Source organism: Belonocnema kinseyi, chromosome 8 (assembly GCF_010883055.1).
Source record: "Belonocnema kinseyi isolate 2016_QV_RU_SX_M_011 chromosome 8, B_treatae_v1, whole genome shotgun sequence".
NCBI classification, from domain to species: domain Eukaryota; kingdom Metazoa; phylum Arthropoda; class Insecta; order Hymenoptera; family Cynipidae; genus Belonocnema; species Belonocnema kinseyi.
In genome coordinates, this window is record NC_046664.1 from 19962352 (window position 1) to 19986280 (window position 23929).

The following is a 23929-nucleotide window of genomic DNA, read 5'->3' on the forward strand; positions in this document are numbered from 1 at the left end:
TGAAACTAATTGATTTTTAATTAAAAATTTATCTTTTATTATTGAAAAAACATTATTACGTTAAGAATTTCCGTATTTTATTAAAAATTTATCTATTTTGGTCAAAAATCCTGTCTTTTCGTAAAAAATTAATCTTTTTAGTTAAAAATTAATTTTTTTCGAAAAATGATTTTTTTGTTCAAAAATATATCTTTTATCGTTTAAAAATCACCATTTTGATCAAAATTCATGTATTTTGATGAACAATTGAGTCTTTCCATTCAAAATTTATTTTTTTGGTTCAGAAATTTATCTTTTATTGTTGAAAAATCACAATTTAGTTAAAAATTCATCTATTTGAGTGAAATATTGTCTCTTTTCGTAAAAAATAAATCTTTTTATTTTAAAAATTCATCTTATTTATTTAAAAATGATTCCTTTGATCAAAAATTTAACTATTTTTTTAAAAATTAGTTTTTTTTTGGTTGACAATTTATTGAATGAAACTATTCGATTTTTAATTAGAAATTAATCTTTTATTGTTGAAAAATCACCATTTGGTTAAAAATTTATGTATTTTAGTGCAAAATCATCTCTTTTCGTCGAAAATTACTCTTTTTAGTTCAAAAGTTATCTTTTTCGTGGAAAAATCTTTTTTTTGGTTAAAAATTTAACTAATTTTTAAAAATTCGTTATATTTTTCTTCAAAACTGATCTTTATGATTGAAAATTCAACTATGTCTTAGAAGATTGACTCTTGTTTTTTTTTTTTTTATAAAATTACTCTTCTCGATTGAAAATTCATTAATTTTGGTTTAAAAAATCATTTTTTGTATTAAAAATTTAAATTATTTGTTGAAAATATATTTTTTTATACAAATTAATTTTTCAGGTAAAAACTCGTCTTTTTTATAGTTCAACGTTTTTTTATTTAACATTAAAATATTTTTTCGTTGAAATACAAACTATTCCAATTTTGATTGAAAATTGATATTTTATTGTTGATAAATCTCCATTTAATTAAAATTAATATATTTTAATCAAAATTCATCTCTCTCCCATGGAAATTAATCTTTTTCGTTGAATAATAATTTTTTTTTTGAAAATTGATCTTTTATCCTAGAAAATCGCAATTTAGTTACAAATGCATGTATTTTATTAAAAAATAATTTCCTTTCATTAAAAATTAATTTTTTCAATTAAAAATGTATCGTTTTGCTTAAAAAATTATTTATTTGGTTAACAATTTAACTATTTTTGTGAAAATTAGGTTTTTTTATCGATGAAAATTTATCAAATTAAAATTTAACAATAACTATTCCTTTTTTGATTGAAAATTTATGTTTTATTGTTTAGAAATATGCATTTGATTAAAAATTCATGTCTTTTAATTAAAATTCTTCTCTTTCCCTTGAAAATTAATTTTTTTGGTTATAAATTCATCTGTTTTGTTAAAAATCATTCCTTTGGCTAAAAAATTATGTTTTTTTTTTAATGGGTTGATTGGTTGATGTATTGAAAATTATTTTTCAACTAAAGAATAATTAACTTATATTTTTTAAAAATATATATTTTTCAGTTCGAAATCCATTTCTTTCGTTGAGAATTGGAACTTTTTTAATTGAACCTCCTTTTTTTGGTTTAAATTTTTGTTTGGTACTGAAAATAAAATATTAACGATTTCGCTCGAAATTATTTTCTATTAATTACTTTTTTTAATTCTACTATTTTTTGTTGAAAATTGAACTATTGATTTTGTCAAATATCCTTTTTTTGGTTGCAGATTAATTTTTTTTAATTAAAAAGGCGTCTTTTTTGCAGAAAATTATTTGATTGAAAATGCATCTTTTTGGTTAAAAATTTATTTGTTTGGTTACAAATTTTATTATTTTGTTGACACTTCGTTTTTTTCTGTTTGTTGAAAATTATTTGTAGATTTAAATTTTAACTATTTCATTTTTAGATAAAAATTAACTTTTTTAACTGAAAATTTAACGGTTCTATTTTTTGTTAAAAAATTATCCTTTTCGTTGAGAATTCATTCCTTTCGTTGAAAATTAAACTATTCTAATCAAAATTAAACTTTTCCATGTTTGGTTAAAAATGATTTATTTTTAAATTAAAAATCATTTCTATAATTGAAAATTTAACAATTTTTTTGAAAATTCATTTTTTTGCATAAAAATTCATCTATTTTGTTTATCGTGAAAAAATCCTTTCTTTCCAAGTTATTAAAAAAAAAGTTTTGTCCCACGCAACTAGCATTATTGTTTGACTCTCAGCGTGCAGACATCTTGTATTTCCCCCACTCAATCTGAAACACCTAATTTTCAATTACAGGTTGGCCAACTGAGAAAAAATAACGGTGATTCCCCAAGTTTTATCATTTTTCGCAGTTATTTACATTTTCCAATTCAATAATAACATTTTCTAATTAACGAACCAAATAAGTAACAATTACGCATTAAAAATTAAATAATTATAAATTAAAACGTACAATATTGTAAAAATTAACGTGAAAAACTAATACAACAAAGATAAAACTTAAGTTAACTTTTCAAATCTCACCTCTTCGAATTTGATTAAGACAGGCGAGCATTCTGATCATAAATACAGCAGGTACTGTGATCGTATCTTTGGTTTCTTCCAGCATAACAGCATTTCTTTTTTGCAGCTATAAAAATAAAAATTATTATTTAGATTCAATTAAAACTAAATGAATTTTCAAATTTTCAATAAAAAAAAATAATTGTCAATTTGAAAATATGATTTTTCGACAGAAAAAGATAAGTTTAAAATAATTAAATTTTCTACCATTTTTTTAAATTTTCAGACTAGAAAGGAATGTTTGACAAACAAACAAAAAAAAGAATGAATATACGAGTTTTTGTACAAAATCCATATTTTTTACTCAAAAATTTAATAGTTAATAGAAAAGTTACCTATTTGGCTGAAAGTTTACAAAATTTGTTGAAAATTCTACTATTTTGGTTTAAAATTAATCACCATGGCTGAAAATTAATCTTTTTGGCTTTAAAACTCAACCATTTGATTACAATTTTTTATCTTTTCTGCCTGACAAATTTTTTTCATTGAAAATTCATATTTTATGGCTAAAACTTTAACTCATTGGTTGAAAGTTGAACTACTTTCTTGAAAGTTTATTTTTTTTAGTTAAAGATTCATAATTTTGTTTCCTAAATTTGTTTGTTTATTGTTAAAATTTAATTTTCTTAAACTTAAAATTGAACCATTTTGTGGAAAATTCAACTATTTTGTACAAAATTCGAATGCTTTGTCGATAATTGTTCTGTTTTTAGATTGAAAATTTATAAATTTGGTTGAAAATTCGTATTTTGTTGGTACAAAATTAATTTTTTTCGGTTCAAAATACAACTGTTTGGTTGAAAATCCATCTGTTTCAGTTGAAAATTTAATTTTTGATAGAAAGTTGAAATATTTACCTAAAATTTCGTTTTTTGTGTAAAGATTGATAATTTTAATTAAAAAAATTTTTGTTTTAATTTGATTTTTTTAACTTAAAATAGAACTATTTTGTTGAAAGCTCCACGGATTTGTTAAAAAATAACTGTTTCGTTGAAAACTTAAATTTTTTGTACAAAATTCTTCTCTTTGGCTTGAAAATTCAACAATTTGGTACTATCTGGTACATAATTAAACTGTTTTATTGAATTTTTTTGAAATGAATTGAAAATATTTATCTTTTTGAGTTGAAAAATTCAACTATTTAATCAAAAATTTATATATTTTCTTCAGAATTGATCTATTTTGGTAGAAAACTAATATGTTCTGTATTGGAAATCCATCTTTTTTTATTAAAAATCAAACTATTTCGTTGAAAACTCAACTATTTTGTTGGAAATTTGTCCTTGCTGGTTCAATTCAACTTTTTTAAATTTAAAATTACAGGGTTTAAAATTTCAGAAAAAACTTTACGCAATTTTTGCAAGGCTCCTAATCAGCAATTCAGACCATTATATATATATTTATATATATATTTATATATATATTCAAATATTTTAGTATAAATGATTTTATATTTTCGTTAAAAATTAGTGAAATGAAAATTTAAATATTCGACTAAAAATTCGCCTTTTTGTCAAAAACAAAATTTCTTTAGCTGAAAACTTGAATTTTTTTAATTGATTTTCTTTTCCGAAAATTGTAAGAAAATAGTGTCTTTAGTATAATTTGTTTAGATAAAAATTCGCCTTTTTGTCCAAACAATAATTTTTTTTACTGAAAATTTACATTTTGTTAAATTGATTTTCTTTTGCGGAAAATTGTGAGAAAATAGTGTCTTTAGTATCATTTTTTTAGATAACATATCACCTTTTTGGTAGAATATTATTCTTCCTTTGAAAATTAATCTTTTTGGTTGAAAACTATTTTATTTTTTTGATAATTCAACTATTTTAGTACAAATGATTATATTTGTTTGTTAAAAATCCCCTTTTTGTTAAAAAAATCATTGCTTTGACTGAAAATTTAACTTTTTAAAAATTTTATATTCTTTTAACGGAAAATTGTGCGAAAAAACTTTCTTTAGTATCATTTTTTTAGATGAAAATTCATCTTTTTGGTAGAAAATTATTCTTTGTTTGCGAATTAATCTTTTTGGTTAAAAATTATTATTATTATATTTTTTTAATTCAAATATTTGAGTAAAAGTGATTTTTTGTTTGTTGAAAGTTAATGAAATAAATATTTAAATATTCGATTTTTGATTAAAAATTCGCCTTTTTCTCCAAAAAATAATTTCTTCGGCTAAAAATTTATATTTTTTGAAATTTATTTTCTTTTGCGGAAAATTGTGAGAAAAAAGCGTCTTCAGTATCATTTTTTAGATAAAAATTCATCTTTTTGCTACTAAATTATTCTTCCTTTTAAAATTAATCTTTTTAGTTGAAAATTAATTTTTTTTATATTTTAACTATTTTAGTCAAAATGATTTTATTTGTTTGTTAAAAATTAGTGAAATGAAAATTTAAATATTCGATTTTTGATTAAAAATTCGTCTTTTTGTCAAAAAATAATTTCTTTGACTTTTTATTTTTTTAAAATTGATTTTTTTGCCAAAAATTGCCAGAAAACATTGTCTTTAGTATCATTTCTTTAAAAAAAAATTTAGATTTATTTTTTGTTTTAGAATTCATCTTTTGGGTTGAAAATTATTATTATTATTTTTATAATTCAACTATTTTAGTAAAAATGATTTTATTTGTTTGCTAAAAATTAGTGAAATGAAAATTTAAATATTCGATTAAAAATTCGCGTTCTTGTTGCAAAAATGATTTCTTTGGCTAAAAATGTACCTTTTTCTTAAATTGTTTTTCGATTGCAGAAAATTGTGAGAAAAATTGTCTTTAGTATCATTTTTTTAGATGAAAATACATGTTTTTGGTAGAAAGTTATTCTTTGTTTGAGAATTAATTTTTTTGGTTAAAAATTGTTTTTTTTTGTAATTCAACTATTTTAGATAAAAATTCATCTTTTTGGTAGAAAAATATATTTTTTTTAATAACAATTTAAATATTTCATTTAAATAATTTTTGTTGGTTAAAAACTAGTGAAATACAAATTTAATTTTTAGATTTTATATTAAAATTTCCCCTTTTTATTGAAAAAAATCATTTCTTTCGCAGAAAATTTAATTTTTTTAAAATTTGATTTTCTTTTGCGGAAAATGGTGAGAAAATAGTGTCTTTAGAATCATGTTTTTAGATGAAAATTCATCTTTTTGGTTGAAAATTATTATTATTATTATTATTATTTATAATTCAAGTGTTTTAGTAAAAATGATTTTATTTGTTTGTTAAAGTTAATGAAATAAAAATATTCGATTTTTAGTTAAAAATTCGCCTTTTTGTCCAAAAAATAATTTCTTTGGCTGAAACTTTACATTTTTTAAAATTGACTTTCTTGTGCGGAAAATGGTGAGTAAATAGTGTCTTTAGAATCATTGTTTTAGATCAAAATTAATCTTTTTAGGTAGAAAATTATTCTTTGTTTAAGAATTAATATTTTTGGTTAGAAATTATTATTATTATTTTTTTATAATTCAACTATTTTAGATAACAATTCATCTTTTTGGCTAAAGTTTTTTTTTCTTTTTTTTTTTATAATTGAACTATTTTAGTAAAAATGATTTTTTGTTTGTTAAAAATTAATGAAATAAAAATTTAATTATTCGGTTTTTGATTAAAAATTAGGTTTTTGATTAAATATTCGCGCCTTTTTGTTAAAAAATCTGTTTTTGACTGAAAATTTAACTTTTGTTTAATTTGATTTTCTTTTGCGGAAAATGGTGAGTAAATAGTATCTTTAGAATCATTGTTTTAGATTAAAATTAATCTTTTTGGGTAGAAAATTATTCTTTGTTTAAGCATTAATATTTTTGGTTAGAAATTATTATTATTTTTTTTATAATTCAACTATTTTAGATAACAATTCATCTTTTTGGTAGAAAATTATAGTTTGTTTTTAATAACTATTTAACTATTTCATTTAAATAATTTTTGTTGGTTAAAAACTAGTGAAATACAAATTTAATTTTTCGATCTTTTATTAAAAATTCCCCTTTTTATTGAAAAAATCATTTCTTTCATTGAAAATTTAACTTTTTTAAAACTAGCTTTTCTTTTGCGGAAAATGGTGTGAAAATAGTGTCTTTAGAATCATGTTTTTAGATGAAAATTCATCTTTAGTAAAAATGATTTTTTGTTTGTCAAAAATTAATGAAATAAAAATGTAATAATTCGGTTTTTGATTAAATATTCCCATTTTTGTTGAATTTCATTTTCTTTTGTGGAAAATTGTGAGCAAATAGTGTCTTTAGTATCCTTTTTTTTGTGGATAAAAATTCAAAATTATTCTTTGTTTAAGAATTAATATTTTTGGTTAAAAATTGAATTTTTTCTAATAATTCAACTATTTTAAATAAAAAGTCATCTTTTTGGTAGAAAAATATATTTCTTTTTTAATAACAATTTAACTGTTTTATTTCAATGATGTTTGTTGGTTAAAAACTAGTAAAATTCAAATTTAATTTTTAGATTTTTTATTAAAAATTCCCTTTTTTATTGAAAAAATCATTTCTTTCGCTGAAAATTTAACTTTTTTAAATTTGATTTTCTTTTGCGGAAAATGGTGAGAAAATAGTGTCTTTTAGAATCATGTTTTTAGATGAAAATTCTATTTTTGGTATAAAATTATTATTATTATTTTCTTTATAATTCGACTGTTTTAGTAAAAATGATTTTATTTGTTTGTTAAAAATTAATAAAATTAAAATATTCGATTTTTAGTTAAAAATTCGTCTTTTTGTCCAAAAAATCATTTCTTTGACTGAAAATTTACATTTTTTAAAATTGATTTTCTTTTGCAAAAAATGGTGAGAAAATAGTGTCTTTAGAATCATGTTTTTAGATGAAAATTCTATTTTTGGTATAAAATTATTATTATTATTTTCTTTATAATTCAACTGTTTTAGTAAAAATGATTTTATTTCTTTGTTAAAAATTAATAAAATAAAAATATTCGATTTTTAGTCAAAAATTCGTCTTTTTGTCCAAAAAATAATTTCTTTGGCTGAAAATTTACATTTTTTAAAATTGATTTTCTTTTGCGGGAAATTGTGAGTAAAAAGTGCTTTAATATTATTTTTTTTTAGATGTAAATTTATCTTTTTTGTAGAAAATTATTCCTTGTTTGAGAATTAATCTTTTTGCTTGAAAATTATTATTTTGTTTTTTTTTTTGATAATTCAACTATTTTAGATAAAAATTCATCTGTTTGGCTGAAGATTAATTTTTTTCCATTTTTTGTATAACTGAACTACTTTAGTAAAAATAATTTTTTGTTTGTTAAAAATTAATGAAATAAAAATTTAATTATTCGGTTTTTGATTAAAAATTCCCCTTTTTGTTGAAAAAATTATTTCTTTGAATGAAAATTTAACTTTTGTTGAATTTGATTTTCTTCTCTGGAAAATTGTGAGCAAATAGTGTCTTTAGTATTCTTTTTTAGTGTGGATAAAAATTCAAAATTATTCTTTTGCACAATTAATCTTTGTGGTAGAGAATTAATATAATTAATAAATGTTTTTTTTTCCCTTGTCAAAAATTGATGAAATAAAAATGTAAAGATTCAATTTTTCGAGGAAAAAAAATCGACTTTTACTGGAAAAAAAACAACGAACTAAATAAATCAATAATACTTTTTTTTTCGTTTAAAGTCGTATTTAAAATTAAAACATACATCTTCCGCGAAGCTCTCATCAAAACTGGATTCCACGTTGACCGGCGCCCACAACTTGACGTCGTAGTCGATCCCGGAAGTGGCCAGCATCGGCAGGAAGGGATGGGGTTGCAGGCAATTGACGACATGCTGATCAGCCTCGAGTAGCATACAGAGTTTTGCCGTCTCTCGGTCCCAGACGAACACGTGTCCGCAATCACTACCCGACATCACGTAATCATCGCCCCAGAAATTCGCTTCTTTGATCATAGTCCTAAAGAAACTAGAGTCAAACGAGGGAAGGCCAGAGATGAGAAAATTGCTTGGGCTAATTTATTTCACGGCCCAGTCCGCTCGGAGGCTTTTTCGGGACTTTGTCAGTTGTTTTTTTTTTTGTTTTTTTTCAGTTTTTTCAGTTTTTGAGTACTGTTTTCTCCGGACAAAAAACGGGAGTGAAGAATCTCGCTGACATTGTCGAGTTTAGTCGCAGATAAGTTTTAAGCTTCGCTAAAGAACTTCTCGCTAATGAGCTTTTTTCCATCTAATTTGTTAGCAGGACAAACACGCCAACACTTGGACATCGACTCTTGTCAACAACAAAAGCACTTACCCGAATCCTTCTAGATTTACGAATCTTATGGAAACTTTCCATTTGAAAACTTTTTTTTTATATCTCTATTTTTCTATGAAGACATTTATGTCATTAGTTATTATCAACTTTGGCTCCTTATTTATTTTTAAAAAGTAGTTACTAAAAAGCTTTTGAGAAATTGTAAAAAAAAAACAATCAGAAAAGTTTAAAATGATTTTTTATTTTGAAATTTTTAATTCCAAGATAATATTTTTAAATATTGCAAAACATTTTATGCGATTTTCAAAATTGCTGAAAAAAACTCTGGACTCAAAAATAATTGAAAAATTTTTCTATTTTAGATACTTTTTAAGTCTTTAAAACACGAATTAATAATGTTTTATTTTGAAAAATTAATTTTGAGAATATTTTAAAATATTTATAAACATTTCATACGATTTTCAAAATTTTTGAAAAAGAATCTGAACTCAAAAATACAATTGAAACCTTTCTCTATTATTGACACTTAAGTTTCTAAAACACGCATTGCACTAGTCCATTAAATAGCTTTAAAAACATATTGAAAGATTTCAATAGAATAAACGAATTTTCTTGAGACTCTTAGGAAAATAAAAAAAGATTTTAATTTTGAAAAATTTATTTCTATTGGAAAATATTTAAAAACATTTCACACGATATAAAAAATTTCCAAAAAAGAATCTTGATTCAAAAATAATTTAAACATTAAAAATATTTGAGAAAATTCAAACAAAATCTAGATTTTTAAAGATTCTGAAAAATACTTCAGAAGGTTTAAAAAATTTTAAAAGATGCAAAAAAATGGTTTAATTTCAAAAAAATTTCAAGAAAATCTTAAAAAAATTTTTTAAATTAGTCAGAATCCTGGGAAAATTGGGAATGATTTTTTATTTTGAAAAATTAATTTTAATAGAAAATTTAAAAAGATTGCCAAAGATTATCAAAAAGTAACATGGAAGTTTTAATGCGATTTTTTAACTCTTAAGAATTTTTAAAAAATTGGAATAATTTAAAAAGATATTTAGATTGTTTAAATCTTTGGAAAAAATTTAAAAATACTTTTCAATTTGAAATTTGTCTAAACATTTAAACAAAATATAGATTTTTTCAGATTTTGAAAACAATTTCAAAGCATTTGAAGACTTTCAAAACAATTCATCAAGAAAATAAGATTCCTTTAAAAATTAATTTGAAGAAAATATTATAAAATATTTTCAAAAAAGAACGTCGAAGAATTAAGACATTTTTTTTTATTTTGCAGAACTAAACAAAAATCGAATAATTTAAAGATATTCAAAAGTATTATGATTTTAAAATAATTTAAAATTTGAAGAGTTTTTACTAAATTTAAATGATTTGTTAGATTTTTTTAAAGATCACAAGACAATAGAAATGTATTTTTAAGAATCACAGGAAAATTTTGAATTATTATAAAAAAATTCATTTCAAGAGAATATTGAAAAATTCTTCAAAACATTTCACACGATTTCTAAAATTGACAAAAAAAAACTGGATTAAAAAATAATTAAAAATTTCCAACAATTACAAAAAATTTAAACAAAATGGAAAAATTATCAGCTTTTTTAAACATTTTAACGGATTTATCAAGAGAATGCATTCATTTTGTAAATATTCTTGGGGAAATTTAGAATGATTTTTTATTTTGAAAAATTAATTTAAAGAAAATGTTTAAAAACCATGAAAAATTTTTCAAAAAGGAATTCAGAATATTTAGAGTGATTTTTTTTATTTTAAAGAAATTTTAAAGAAATTAAAAAAAAATTCGAACAGTTTCAAAATATATTCCGGATACTTAAACAAAATTTAATATTAGAAAATAATTTAAAATTTAACAAGATTTCACGAAATTTAAAACAAAATGGAGATTTTGCAAAAAATTATAAACTTTTTTAAACCTTTGAACAGCTTTTTCCAGAGAATAAAATAATTTTATAAATATTCTTGAGGAAATTTTGAATAATTTTTTATTTTTGAAAAGCAATTTTAAAAGAATATGTGAAAAGATTGCCAATATTTAAAAAAAATAACATGGAAGATTTAGGGCAGTTTTTTTATAATTGTTCATAATTAAAAAAAAGACAGTTTTAAAAAATATTTAGAAAGTTTACAAGTTTTAAAAGACGAAAGAAATTGTTTAATTAAAAAAACATTTTTTTCAGACATTAGACATTTTTTATAACTTTTAAAAGGATTCGTTCAAAAAAATAAAAAATATTAGTCAGAATAATGGGAAAAATTATAATGATTTTTTATTATTTTGAATTAATTTTAAGAAAATATTTAAAAAGATTGAGAAAATTGTCAAGAAATTAACGTGTAATTACTTACGCGATTTGTTGAACTTTTTAGAATTTTTACAAAATTCGAATAATTTTTCAAGATATTTAAAATATTTAAAACCTTTAGAAAGATGAAAAAATCATTTTTAATAAAAAAAAAATCTTGAAAAATAAAAAAAAATACATTTTTTTTTTATTTTGCAGAACTAAGCAAAATTCGAATAATTTAAAGAGATATTCAGAAGAAGTTTTATGATTTAAAAATAATTTTTAAAATAAAAAGATTTTTTTTAATTTAAATTTTTTTTAAAGTTTTTGAATATCACAAGAAAATAAGAAAAATGTTTTTAAGAATCACAGGCAGATTTGAAATAATTTTAAAATATATCATTTCAAGAGAATATTCAAAAACATTTCAAAGCATTTCATACGGTTTCTAAAATTGCCAAAAAAGAATCTGGATTCAAAAATAATTTAACATTTCAAACAATTACAAAAAATTTAAACAAAATGTTAATTTTTGCACATTTTGAACAAAATTAGAAGCTTTTTTAAACCTTTGAACGGCTTTATCAAGAGAATAAATTAATTTTGCCAATATTATTGGGGAAATTAAGAATGATTTTTTATTTTGAAAAATTAATTTAAAGAAAATCTTTAAAAATCATGACAAATTTTTCAAAAAGGAATTCGGAAGATTTAGAGCGATTTTTTTATTTTAAAGAAATTTAAAAAAATTCAAACAGTTTCAAAAAATTTTCAGAATACTCATAAAAATTTAATATTAGAAAATAATAAAAAATTTGACAAGATTTCACGAAATTTAAAACAAAATGTAGGTTTTTGAAGATTTCGAAAAAAATAAAGCTTTTAAACCATTTTTAAAGATTTCTCTTAGTGTAAAAATTTCCCAATTTTATTTCAATTTTGTAATCACATAAAAAATAACTTTTAAAAATCTGCCTATATCAAAATAATATTTTTAAAGGATTCTAAAATTAATCGAATTTTTCGGACCCAGGGAAAAAAATGTGTTGGTTGATATCCGAAGAAAGTAAAAAAAAATTAAAATACTGAATTGGAAAATTCCCGGAAAATAATATTCCCGAACAATAAAATTCTCGAAATTATTTTTTAATGTTTCAAGTTTTTTGAAATTATTGTTTGAATTTAAAATAAAAACAATTTTATTCAAATTAAAAAGAAAACAAATTTAAGCACACGTACGCTTCGATCGAAAAAATTATATCTCTCAAAATTTTTTCCGAACCTAAAATTTATATTCAATTATATTAATTAATTTTTATCATTTTATAATTTACAAAGAAAGCAGGATTCAATTCAGCACTGATTTATATCTAAGATCCGTTAAATTTTTTTTTAATTGACGATTCTTGTTCTTTTAGAACATTTTTTAATGTTTCAAGTTTTAAAAAAACCATTGTTTTAATTTAAAATAACAATAATTGTATAAAAATTTAATAAAAAATATATTTTGAAACATATTTTTTGAATTCGGAAATTTTCAAATTCAGCAATAGTATAAACTGTTCGAGATTTTTTTTACTCGGGAATTTTCCAATAAAATTGATGAAATATAAAAATCAGGAATTGGGAAATTCCCGTTAAATCTTTTTTTTTTTAATTAACGATTCATTTTTTGATAACTTTTTTTGTAATTAAAAAAATATATTATGCAAATTTTTAAACAAAATTATTTTTTTTTCTAGTTTGGATATTTTATAATTCGGCAGTTTTCTGTCTGGAATTTTTTTATCAGGGAATTTAAAAATTAAATTAGTTAAAAATAATTAAAAATAAATTCTGAATTAAATACAAATTTTTTGTATAAATTCTTCAAATTCTTCAAATATATTTTTTTAAGTGAAATCTTTAGCAATCTATATTTTTTCTACTAAACAAACAAGTAACCAAAGTTAAAAAAAAATAATCTGGTTTGTGAATATTACAGGCCTCACAAGTCCCTATGGGACAAAATACAGGGGCACATAGGGACTAAATGGTACTTTTTTCATATATAAAACATTTATTTACATTTAAAAAAATTCAAATGTATTGGAAAATTTTTTTTAATAACAAAAAATTCTAGTGATTTCCGTGAAATTGGAATGAATGAATTTATTTTATTTTAATTTCAAAAGAATCAAATGAATTGAAAAAAAAATAAAAAATAGACATGAAAAATATTTATTGACTTTATAATTCAAAAGAATTTGGTGAAATTCGAAAGAATTCAAGGAGAGTTTAAAAGACTTCAGGACAAATTAAATAAAAACTTTTAAAAATTAAAAAAGATCCATTTAATTAAGTACAATAGAGTACAAAAAATTGAACTGAGTAAAATAAAAGTTCAAGAGAATTCCAAATCATTTAAAAGAATTCAGGGAAAAGTAATAAGAATTCAGTGTGAATTCCAGAAAATAATTCCAAATCTCTTCAAATTTTTGACACCCTACTAATTTCTCATCAAAAAAATAACTAATGACTACAAAACAATTCAAGTCAACTTAAAAAAAATCATATGAATTGGACACATTTTTGAAAATCGAAAAAAATAATTTAAAAAATTTATTTCATTAACATTTGAGTGAATTTAGAAAAATTTAAAGAAAACAAGACGAATTCGATACAAATTAAAAAAAAAATCAAACTGAATTTGAAAAAAATAGAGAGAATTCAAAACAATTCAAAAATATGAAAAAATTCATTGAATTCAGTTTTTGAGTTTAAAAAAAATTAAAGAGAATTAAAAAGGAATTTGATGAAATGCCTGAAAATTAAAGATGATTTTAAAAGACTTAAATTAAACAAAAAGTCTATAAAAATCCATTGAATTGCGTAAAATTGAGTGAATTTAGAATTTTTTAAAATGATTTAAAGGAATTAAGGATAAATTAATAAGAATTCAGAGCGAATTTTAAATAAATTGCAAAAAAATATTTGAAAATCTTTTGAAATCTTTGAAGCCCTAAAAAATCCCTCAGTTTTAGTGCATAAATTCTTGAAAAGATATTGAAATTCTTTGAAAAAATATTTCGAATCCTTTCATATATTTTTAAATCCCTCAAAACATTTTTAAAATTCTTAAAAATGCCTGGGATTATTTCACACTGCCCTAAAATATTTTAAATCCTTTTAAATTCCATTAAATTACTGAAATCCATCAGAAAATTTCTTTATAATTTTTTAAATAACCTAAAATATTTAAAGACCTTTAAAATCTTTTAAACAATTTTTAAGATTTTGAAAATGCCAAGAAATTTGGAAAAAGACTGTATAATATTTCAAATACTTTGATCATTTTGTCAAATGTAGGCCTCAGAATTCATGATAAATTCAGAAAAATTCAAGTTAAATTAAAAAAAAACTCAAATGAATTGGAAAAAATGTTAAAAAATCAACAACAAAATCCACCGATTTCCATAAAACCGGAATGAATTTACAGCAATTTGAGATTAAAGAGAAGAATTCAATAAAATTCATAACAATTCATAGTGAATTAAAAAAAAATGTATTGAAAAAATAAAAAAAAAATTAATTGATTTCAGTAACTTAAAAATGCGCTTAGAAAAATTCAAGGGAATTCAAAAGAATTCAAAGTGAGAACTTCAAGAAATATTTTTTAAAAACTTTAAGAAATTCAAAAAAATCCACTGAATTAAGTAGAATTGAGTTAATCTAAAAGGATTCAAGTAAATTAAAGAAATTCAAGAGAATTCCAAAGAATTGAGGGTGAATTCCCAGAAAAATTTAGAATCTTTGAAACTCTACTAATTTCTAACACAAGAAGTCAATAATGATTAAAAAACAATTCAAGATAAATTCCAATAAATTCAAATGAATCGGAACGATTTGGAAAAAAGAAAAAAATTTGATTGATTACAATAAATTTCGAGTGAATTTAGAGAAATTTAAAAGAAATGAGAAGAAGTAGATTAAAATCATAAAAAATCAACCTGAATTTAAAAAGCAATCTAGTAATTTAAAAACAATTTAGACAAACATGGAAAAATTAATTGAATTGGTTAGAATTGAGTGAAAATTTAGAAGAATACAAAAGAATTTAAAAGGATTTAGGCTAAATTAATTTAGAATTCAGAACGAAAAATTAAAAATAATCTAAATGATTTTAAATGCTTTAAGCTCCTCGGAAATTTTTTAAAGCTCTTGGAAATCCTAAAGAATTTAAAAAACAATACTTTAAAGTATTTCAAATGCTGTAATTATTTTACCAATGGATCCTCAGGATCAATTAAATTAATTTTTTTTTTGAATTAAAAAAAATCCATGGAATTAAGTAGAAAATAGTTAATTTATAGAAATGCAAGTGAATTAAAAAAATTCCAGTGACTTCATAATATTCAAGCGAATTCCAAATACTTCAGGGTTAATTCAAAATCTCTTCAAATTTAAAAAAAAATCAAATTCAATTTAAAATTTGAAATTATTTGAAATAATTTAAACAAAATGTGTACGTGTACCGTCAAAATATAGATTTTGGCAGATTTCGAAAAAAAATTAAAAACATTTTTAGGAATTTTAAATGGCTTCAGAAGATTAAAAAACATTTCCTATGAAAATTAATAATAATTTTTATGTTGAAAAGATAATTGTGAGTGATTTTTCAAAAAGATTGAGAAAGATTTACAAAATTATCAAAAATGAAAGTGGAAGATTTTAAAGAAATTTGTTTAATTTGGCAGAATTAAAAAAAAAAAATTAGAAAAAATTGGATTCATCTCCAGATTTTCAAATAAAATTTGGAGGCATTTTAAGGATTTTTTAACCATTTAAAATGTAAATAATATAACTTTTAATTTAAGAAGTGTTCAGTTTATAAAAAAATGTAATCGTCCAATTTTTAATGTTTCTGCCTTAAAAATATTTTAAATGATATAATCTTGAAAACAAATTTAATTCGTTGATTAAAAGTCTTAAAAATGCATTAGAAGCATTGAAAATGATAACGTGGAATTATATATATTTAGAACTGAATCTGATTCTTTGTACTCTACAATTTATAAAACTTACATGAAACAGTGAAATAATAATAATTTTTTTAAACCTATTTGACAAAAATGTGTTTTTTCACTGTATAATATGGAAATTCTCTCAAACACTATTTGTTTTTATTATTAATATTTGTTTTTAGTACTCAACTATTGTTTTATACTTCACAAAACTATTGTAAAAACACTTTTATGCAAAAATTAATGTACAACTCTAAAACTGTACCTACTCTTTCTAGTTCCAATTTTGGGCACCAGGTGGCAACATGGCAGACTACCATTCCCAATAATATTTTTAAATTCCCTAAAATATTTCAAATTTAAAGCTCCGGAAAATGTCTTAGAAGTTTGAAAAATACCCTAAACTCATAAAAATTCCTTGAAGTGAATTAAAAAATTAAAAATAATTTAAGAACTCTTTAAATTTTAGAAACTTTCCTAAATACATGACTTCTCTTGAATAAATTCTTTAAAATAAAAAAAAAATCACTGAAGTTTTGGGAAATATTATAAGATCTTGGGTAATATTTTAAAATATCTTAAAACATTCTATAAAATTAACATCCTGTAAAATCGTTTTTTTGTCTTCCGTAATTCAAAAAAAGTCTTTACCCTAAAATATTTCAAATTAAAAGCTCTTGAAAATGCCTTAAAAGTTTTGAAAATACCCAAAAATCTTAAAAATCGCTTCAAATTAAAAATTTCTCTGAATCTTTAAAAATACCCTGGAATATTTCAAAACAGTTCAAAGAGATTTTTTTCAAGCTAGGGAATATAGAGGGATCGGTCTGTGAGGCCTGATATTAGAAAACATTAAAAAGCATGCAAAAAATTATTTCCTAGAAATTGAACAGTCAAATTTTAATTTAAAATTCAAATAAATGGAAAGTTTCTCATTTCCTTGGAACCGTTTTCGCTTTATCAAACGCCGAAGATATGTTTATCACAATATTTTAATAAGTTAATTAAGTTAATGCATCAATCGGTTGGAGGGAATAAAATAAAATTTTATACCTAGCATTGCGATGTCCCATGTATTTTTGCTTGACATGAAGATCTGTTAAATTCGGTTCATCGAAGGCCTCGTCGTCCTGAGACGAACGAGCATCCGCGATTGCCTCGTCCATTTCGGCGTCGATGGCATTGTCAAGCCTACGAAATTCCAGATCATTATTATTTTTATTATAATTTTTACTCTTTAGTTCTTTATTAATTTTCTTACTTTTTTCACTAATTTTATTACTACAAAGTTCTTACAAATTAAGAAAAAAAAAACAGAATTTAAGATTTGAAAATTTCAAAAACTAAAATAAATTCCCTTCCTTACCTTTTCAAAAATCTAAAAAAGGAGTAAGAATAGGAGAGGGATGTAGGATTAAGTAAATTTAACAAATTAGAAAATTCATGAATTTCAACCATTAAAAAAATAATATCAATTACTTATAAAAAAATAAGAATAAAATATTTTTAAGACATTTATTTTACTTTTGATGTATCTAAAAAAAATTATTGTAACTTTATTTAATAAATAATATTTTTTTAAAAAAAAATAATTCCTTTTACTGTTCAAATTCAGGTCCTGAATAATAAACTTATCAAATAGTAAAATTCCCAACCAGTTATATTACCGATTTTGTTACATTTCCGAAGAATAAGATTCTCGAAAGAAAATTGCCGAATTACAAAATACCTTTAAAAAAGTTCCCAAATTTAAAAAATAAAAAAAAACTGTTTATTTTTTTAATATAATTTATTTATCAATAGGAAAATAATCAAATATTTTGATTAAAGAAATTTTTTTAACGTTTAGAGTTTAAAAAAATTGATGGTTCGAATTTAAAATAAAAATAGTAGAAAAAATATATTTCTAAATGAAAAATTATGTTTGAAAATGTGCATAGTATTTTAAACAAATTATAAAAATGTTCTCAAAAAATCGAATTGTTAATTTAAAAATAACAAATAAAATGAGATTTCGAGATTAATCAGAACTGAGTTGAATACTGCAAAGTTCTTTTTTTAGGAAAATCCTATTAGGCTCAAAGAAAATGTACGGAAAATTTTTTATTTCGTTCGAGGCGCACAATTTTTAAATTAATTTTCTTATATAATTTCTACACAATTATTACTGTTTGGGAATTATATTATTGGAAGAAATATCTAATTCGAGCTATTACCAAATTTGAAAATTCCTCAATACAAAAATTCCCGACCGAAAATTGCTTAACTATAAAACTCCCGAATTAAAACAATTACAAAAATTGTGTTTTAAATAATATTATTTATTTATTAAAACTATAATAATCAAATATTGTTATCCAAGATATTTTTTACTGCTTAAAGTTTTTCTTGAAATTACTGCTTTAATGAAATATAACAATAATTCTATAAAAATTGTAATAAAATATAAATTTAAAAACACATTGTTTAAATTCGAGATTTCTCAAATTCGGTAATAGAATGAACTGTTCGAGGATTTTATTATTCGCGAATTTTCCAATATACTTGATGAAATATAAAAATCAAGAATTGGAAAATTCATCAACAGTTTATAATATTACCGAGTTTAAAAATTCTGAATAATAAAATTGTACTTTAATCAGTATTATTTATTTATGAAAAATACAATAATAAAATATTTTGATCAAAATAATTTTTTTGAATGTTTAATATATTTTTAAAAATTATTGTTTGAATTTAAAATAACACTTTAAAAAAAACGTTCCCAATGTAAGTTAGAAAAAAAATTATTGTTCTATTGCCGAATAATAAAATTCCAGAACAGTTTTTAATATTGCTGAATTGGAAAATTCCCGAATTTAAACGATTACATTTTTTTTATTAATATTATTTAGTTATTAAAAGTACAGTGATGAAATATTTTTATCAAGAAAAAATTATTTTTAATGTTCAGAATTTCTAAAACAATTGTTTTAATTTAAAATACAAAACAATAATAGAAAACCTATATTTATGAATAAAATTGTTTAGAAATTATTCTTATTTTAAACTCAAGCAATAATTTTAGAAACTGTTAACATAAGAAATAATTTTTTTTTTGGTAAAAATATTTCGTTATTGTATTTTTCATGAATAAATCATTTTTAAACCAAATTTTAATTGTTTGAATTTTTTCCGAGTTCAGACATTTTATCATTCGGCAATTTTCTGTCAGGAATTTTAATTATTCGGGAATTTTCCAGTGTCGCGAATTTTATTTTGCCAAATTTTTCAATCGTTTACATTGAATATATAACAAAAAAATTATGATCAAAAGATTTTATTTTTTTATTTTTAATCAATAAATATCACTAAAAATTGTATTGAGGCGACATAAACATGGAAAATAAAATTCTAAACGCTGTAACACCCCCCCCCCCAACCAAAAAAGAAAACATTCGAAATAAAAAATTCCCGAAATTATAAAATTACAGAATTATTAAAATCCCGAGTTGAAAAATAAACAAAAATTTTAAAATATTACGAAAATAAAAAATTTTCGAATAATAAAATTCCTTACAATTTATTATATTATCTAATTTAAAAATACCCCACAGAAAATTGCCAAATTATAAAATTTCCGACACGTAAATTCCTGTATTTGAACAATTAAGTTTTTAAAAATAAATCCAATTTATTTATTAAAAAAGCAACAATGGAATATTTCGATCAAAGAAATTAAATTTTTTAAATTATTGTTTGAATATTTAATTGTTAATAAATATATTACATCGGATACAAATCAATTTGTTTAATCGGAAATTTTCCAATAAAAATAAATTAATGAAATATTTTGATTTAAAAAGTGTCTTTGATTGCTCAATATATTTAAAAAAATCATTATTCAAGTTTAAAATAACAATTCAAAAAAACTTTATCAATTGAAGTTTTTTTTTTAAATGTTCAAAGCAGTTTTTATTTTAAATTGTAGCTTTTCTAAAAAAAATTCTCGTACTTGCATTATTCTTTTCCATTGAGAAATTTATATATTTTAAATTATTGTAATTACAAATTCAAACAATTAAGAAAAAAAATTGAACATACAAAACAAATTTTTTATCAAAAGATTTCATTATTTATTCTGAATTAAAACAATTAAAATTTGTTCAAACAAAGCTTTTTTACTTATTAAAAATACAATAATGGAATATTTTTATCGAAGAAATTTGTTTTTAATGTTTATTTTTGTTTTAATTATTGTTTGAATATTCTATTGTTACTAAATAAATAACATTGATTAAAAATCAATTGTTTTATATTTAAATTTTATTATTCGGGACTTTTTTAATTCTGCAATATTATAAACTGTTAATCGGGAATATTTATTAAAAATAAAATAATGAAATATTTGTATTGAGAGTTTGTTTTAAAATGCCTAATATTTTGTTTTAAATTATTGTTTAAATTTGAATCTAAAAAAAAACTTTTTAAATGGTTCTTTTCCATTCAGAAATATATATATATAATTTTTTAAAATTATTATCTTAAATTCAAATAAAAAAAATACACTGAACATACAAAAAAAAAGTTTTTGATTAAAAGATTTCATCTTTATATTTTTAATGAATAACAATGACTAAAAATCTTATTGAGACGACTGAAAAATGACGAAAAATAAAATTCCTGACCCTATGAAATTCCGAGGAAAATAAAATTTTCGAAATTACAAATTCCCGAACCATTTCGGGAATTTTATTTTTTGGGATTTTTCAACAATCCAATTTTATTATACAGGAATTTTCCAATTTGGAATTTTATAATTTCCGAAGTATTATAATTTCGGGAACTTTTTATTTCGAATATTTTCTTTTTCCGGAATTTTGCAATGTCTGAATATTTCTTTTTCGAGATTTTTCAGTCGTCGCGGATATTTTACAATTCGTTAATTTTCTCTCGGGAATTTTCCAATTCCAGATTTTTATATTTAGGCAACTTTATAGTTTCGTGAATTTTCTGTTGGCAATTTTTTTCGGATTTTTCAGTTTTCCATTACAAAAAAAAAAAAAACGTTTTTTGATTGTCATTAGGAAAAAAAGCACGGAATTTAAAGGTTGTTTTCTTTTTCTTTCCTTTCTTTTTTCCTAAAATTTCCGTACTTAAATTTGAATTTTAAACCTTAAAGAACAATATAAATGTTGACTTATTCTGAATTTAATTTCATAATTTTAATTCTACCACTTACCTTCTCTCTGATTCCATCTCTTCATCATCGCTATCGTTATAAGCATCTTCTTCTGTTCCTGAAAAATTATGTACTCAATTTGCAATAAAAATGTAAATTTTAAGAAAACTTTTATTTATTTATTTTTTTATTTTACGAAAAAAGCAGACTCACTTTCTCTGATATCGCTAAAATTAGATTGACTATTACACGAACAACTTGGACCAGCGTCAGACATTTCTACTCTGCTAGATTGACTGACAGACGGAACTGAAAAATTAAATTTTAAAATTAAATTTTAAAATTAAATTTAAAAATTAAATTTAAAAATAAAGGATTTGTGCGAAAAATTAAATTTCCTAATGCTTTTTTAAATTAAAAGTTTAATTACCTGGATGATAACTGTCGCGCGTCACTTCGTCCGCGACTCCGAGAGAAATGGTAGCATTAGTCGAGCTTTTGTCTGAATATGTTAAACTCACTGCAGGCTCACTACCATGCCTGAAATAATTTTAATAATAATTTTTTGGAATTAATTAATTTTTTTAACTTTAATATGATTTCACACAGTAAAAAAATTTCGGAAAATCTCCTGTTCCAACTGAAAATTATAATTTTTCTTATTTCATCGGAAAATTTCCTGTTCCAACAGAAAATTATAATTTTTCTCGAAAATTCACATATTCTAAATCAACATAATTATTATTTTGAAAAGACCAATAAAATTATCGAATTTTCAAATAAAAAAAAACATTAAATTTCAACAAAAAAGAGTTGCATTTTCAACGACGCAAGATAAATTTTTAACAACAAAAAAATTCCTTTTCTACCAAGAAAAGAATGTTCAATCCAAAAGGACTAATTTTTTATTTAAAAAAATGAATATTCAACAAAAGAGTTGCATTTTTCACCAGAAAGATTACTTTTTAACAAAATAGTTGAATTTTCCACCAAATAATTACATTCTCAATCAAATTGTAGAATTTTTCAATGAAAAAATTAACATTTAACTGATGGGTTAAAAAAAATTTTTTTGTTGGAAATTAAAATTCTTGGGTTGAAAATTAAACTGCTTTGTAGAAAATTCGTTTTTTTATTTTAAAAAAAGTATCTTCAATTAATATTTAAATACTCCATTTTTTTTCAAATTGATCTTTTTTAGTTTAAAAATTTAACTATTTAGTTCAAAAAAAAAAAAAAAATACAAACGAAAAATGTATAACCTAAAAATTAATCAAATTAAATTTGGACTAGCATCAGATCCATTTTTTAAACTATTTAGTTAAAATTTTATGTATTTTGTTTACAATTCTGTCCTTGATTGAAAGTTGAATTATATTCCTAAAAGTTAATTTTTTTTATTGATTCATAATTTTACTTGGGAAATCATTTTTGGTCTAAAATTAATCTTTTAAAATGAAAATGTAACTAGTTTGCTGAAAACTCAATTGAATGGTTGAAAATTAAAATTTTTTTATAACAAAATTGGTATTTTTTACTTGAAAATTCCACAATTTAGGAAGAAGATTCCTCTTTTTAAATTGAACATTAATTCGATTAAAAAATTTTAACTACTCCATTTTACGTGAAATTAATTTTAAAAATTCAACTATTTATTGGAAAATTTCTTACATTTTTTAATAATTCACTTTTTTGTAAAAAGTTAATCTTCTTGGTTGAAAATTCAACTATCTGTTTGAAAATTCTTTTTCTTAACTGAAAATCAATATTTCTTGTTAAAAATATAACTGTTTTGTTGAAATTCTTCTTTTTAGGTTGACAATTTAAATTCTTTGTTTGAAGTTGAACCATTTTCTTAAAATTTAAATTGTTTGAAGATTCACAATTTTAGTAGAAAATTTTTGTTTAAATTTAATTTTTTAACCAAAAAAAAGTACTATATTGTTGAAAATTCAACTGATTGGTTGGAAATTAACTTTTTTGTTAAAAATTAATATTCTCGGGTTGAAAATGTTTTTTCTTAGAAAATTTGTCTTTTTCACTTGAAAATTTCACAATTGGAAGAAAATAAAACTATTTGATACAAAATGAAATTTTTTTGATTGAAAATTAATTTCCAACTAAAATGATGAATCCTAAACAAAAAAAAAAAAATAATAATGATTTTAACCAAAAGAGTTCAACTCTCAACCAAGTATGCTTCTTAATTTTATACTTCAAAATGTCCTTTTAGAGAAAAAATGATAAAATCTATGTGCTTTTGATAAATGGCATCAACATTTTTTTTTTTTTGCAAAAAAACTAAACTTTTTCAAATTTTTGACCCAGGGAAAAGAATTTGTTGCTTGGTATCCGAAAAAAGTACAAAAAAATTGAAATGCAAAAAAATAAAACTCCTAATATTACAGATAATTTGTGATTTCCAAATTGGAAAATTCTCGATAAATAATGTTCAGGAGATTTTAAAATTACCGAATTTGAAAATTCCGGATTATTGATAATCCTCGAAATAAAATTCCTGAATAAAAAAAAAATGGGGGTTTAATCAATATTATTTATTTAATAAAAATACAAAAATCAAATATTCTTATTAAGGAAAAACTATTTTTTAATGTTTTAAGTTTTTCGA

At 21.3% G+C, this 23929-nt stretch overlaps 1 protein-coding gene across 2 annotated transcripts in view; it reads right to left on the bottom strand.

The window, feature by feature from the left end:
* Positions 1-23929, bottom strand: part of LOC117177939 (DDB1- and CUL4-associated factor 6-like) — an 87046-nt gene that overhangs the window by 3051 nt on the left and 60066 nt on the right. Inside the window, exons 11-16 of one of the 2 annotated variants that reach the window (XM_033369063.1) lie at positions 21731-21840; positions 21514-21609; positions 21361-21418; positions 17193-17330; positions 8260-8521; positions 2548-2653 (exon numbers count right to left, since the gene is read on the bottom strand). In XM_033369063.1, the coding sequence (XP_033224954.1) occupies positions 2548-2653; positions 8260-8521; positions 17193-17330; positions 21361-21418; positions 21514-21609; positions 21731-21840 (770 nt within the window). The remainder of the gene's footprint in view (positions 1-2547; positions 2654-8259; positions 8522-17192; positions 17331-21360; positions 21419-21513; positions 21610-21730; positions 21841-23929) is intronic. The other variant, XM_033369064.1, reaches the window with a different exon arrangement.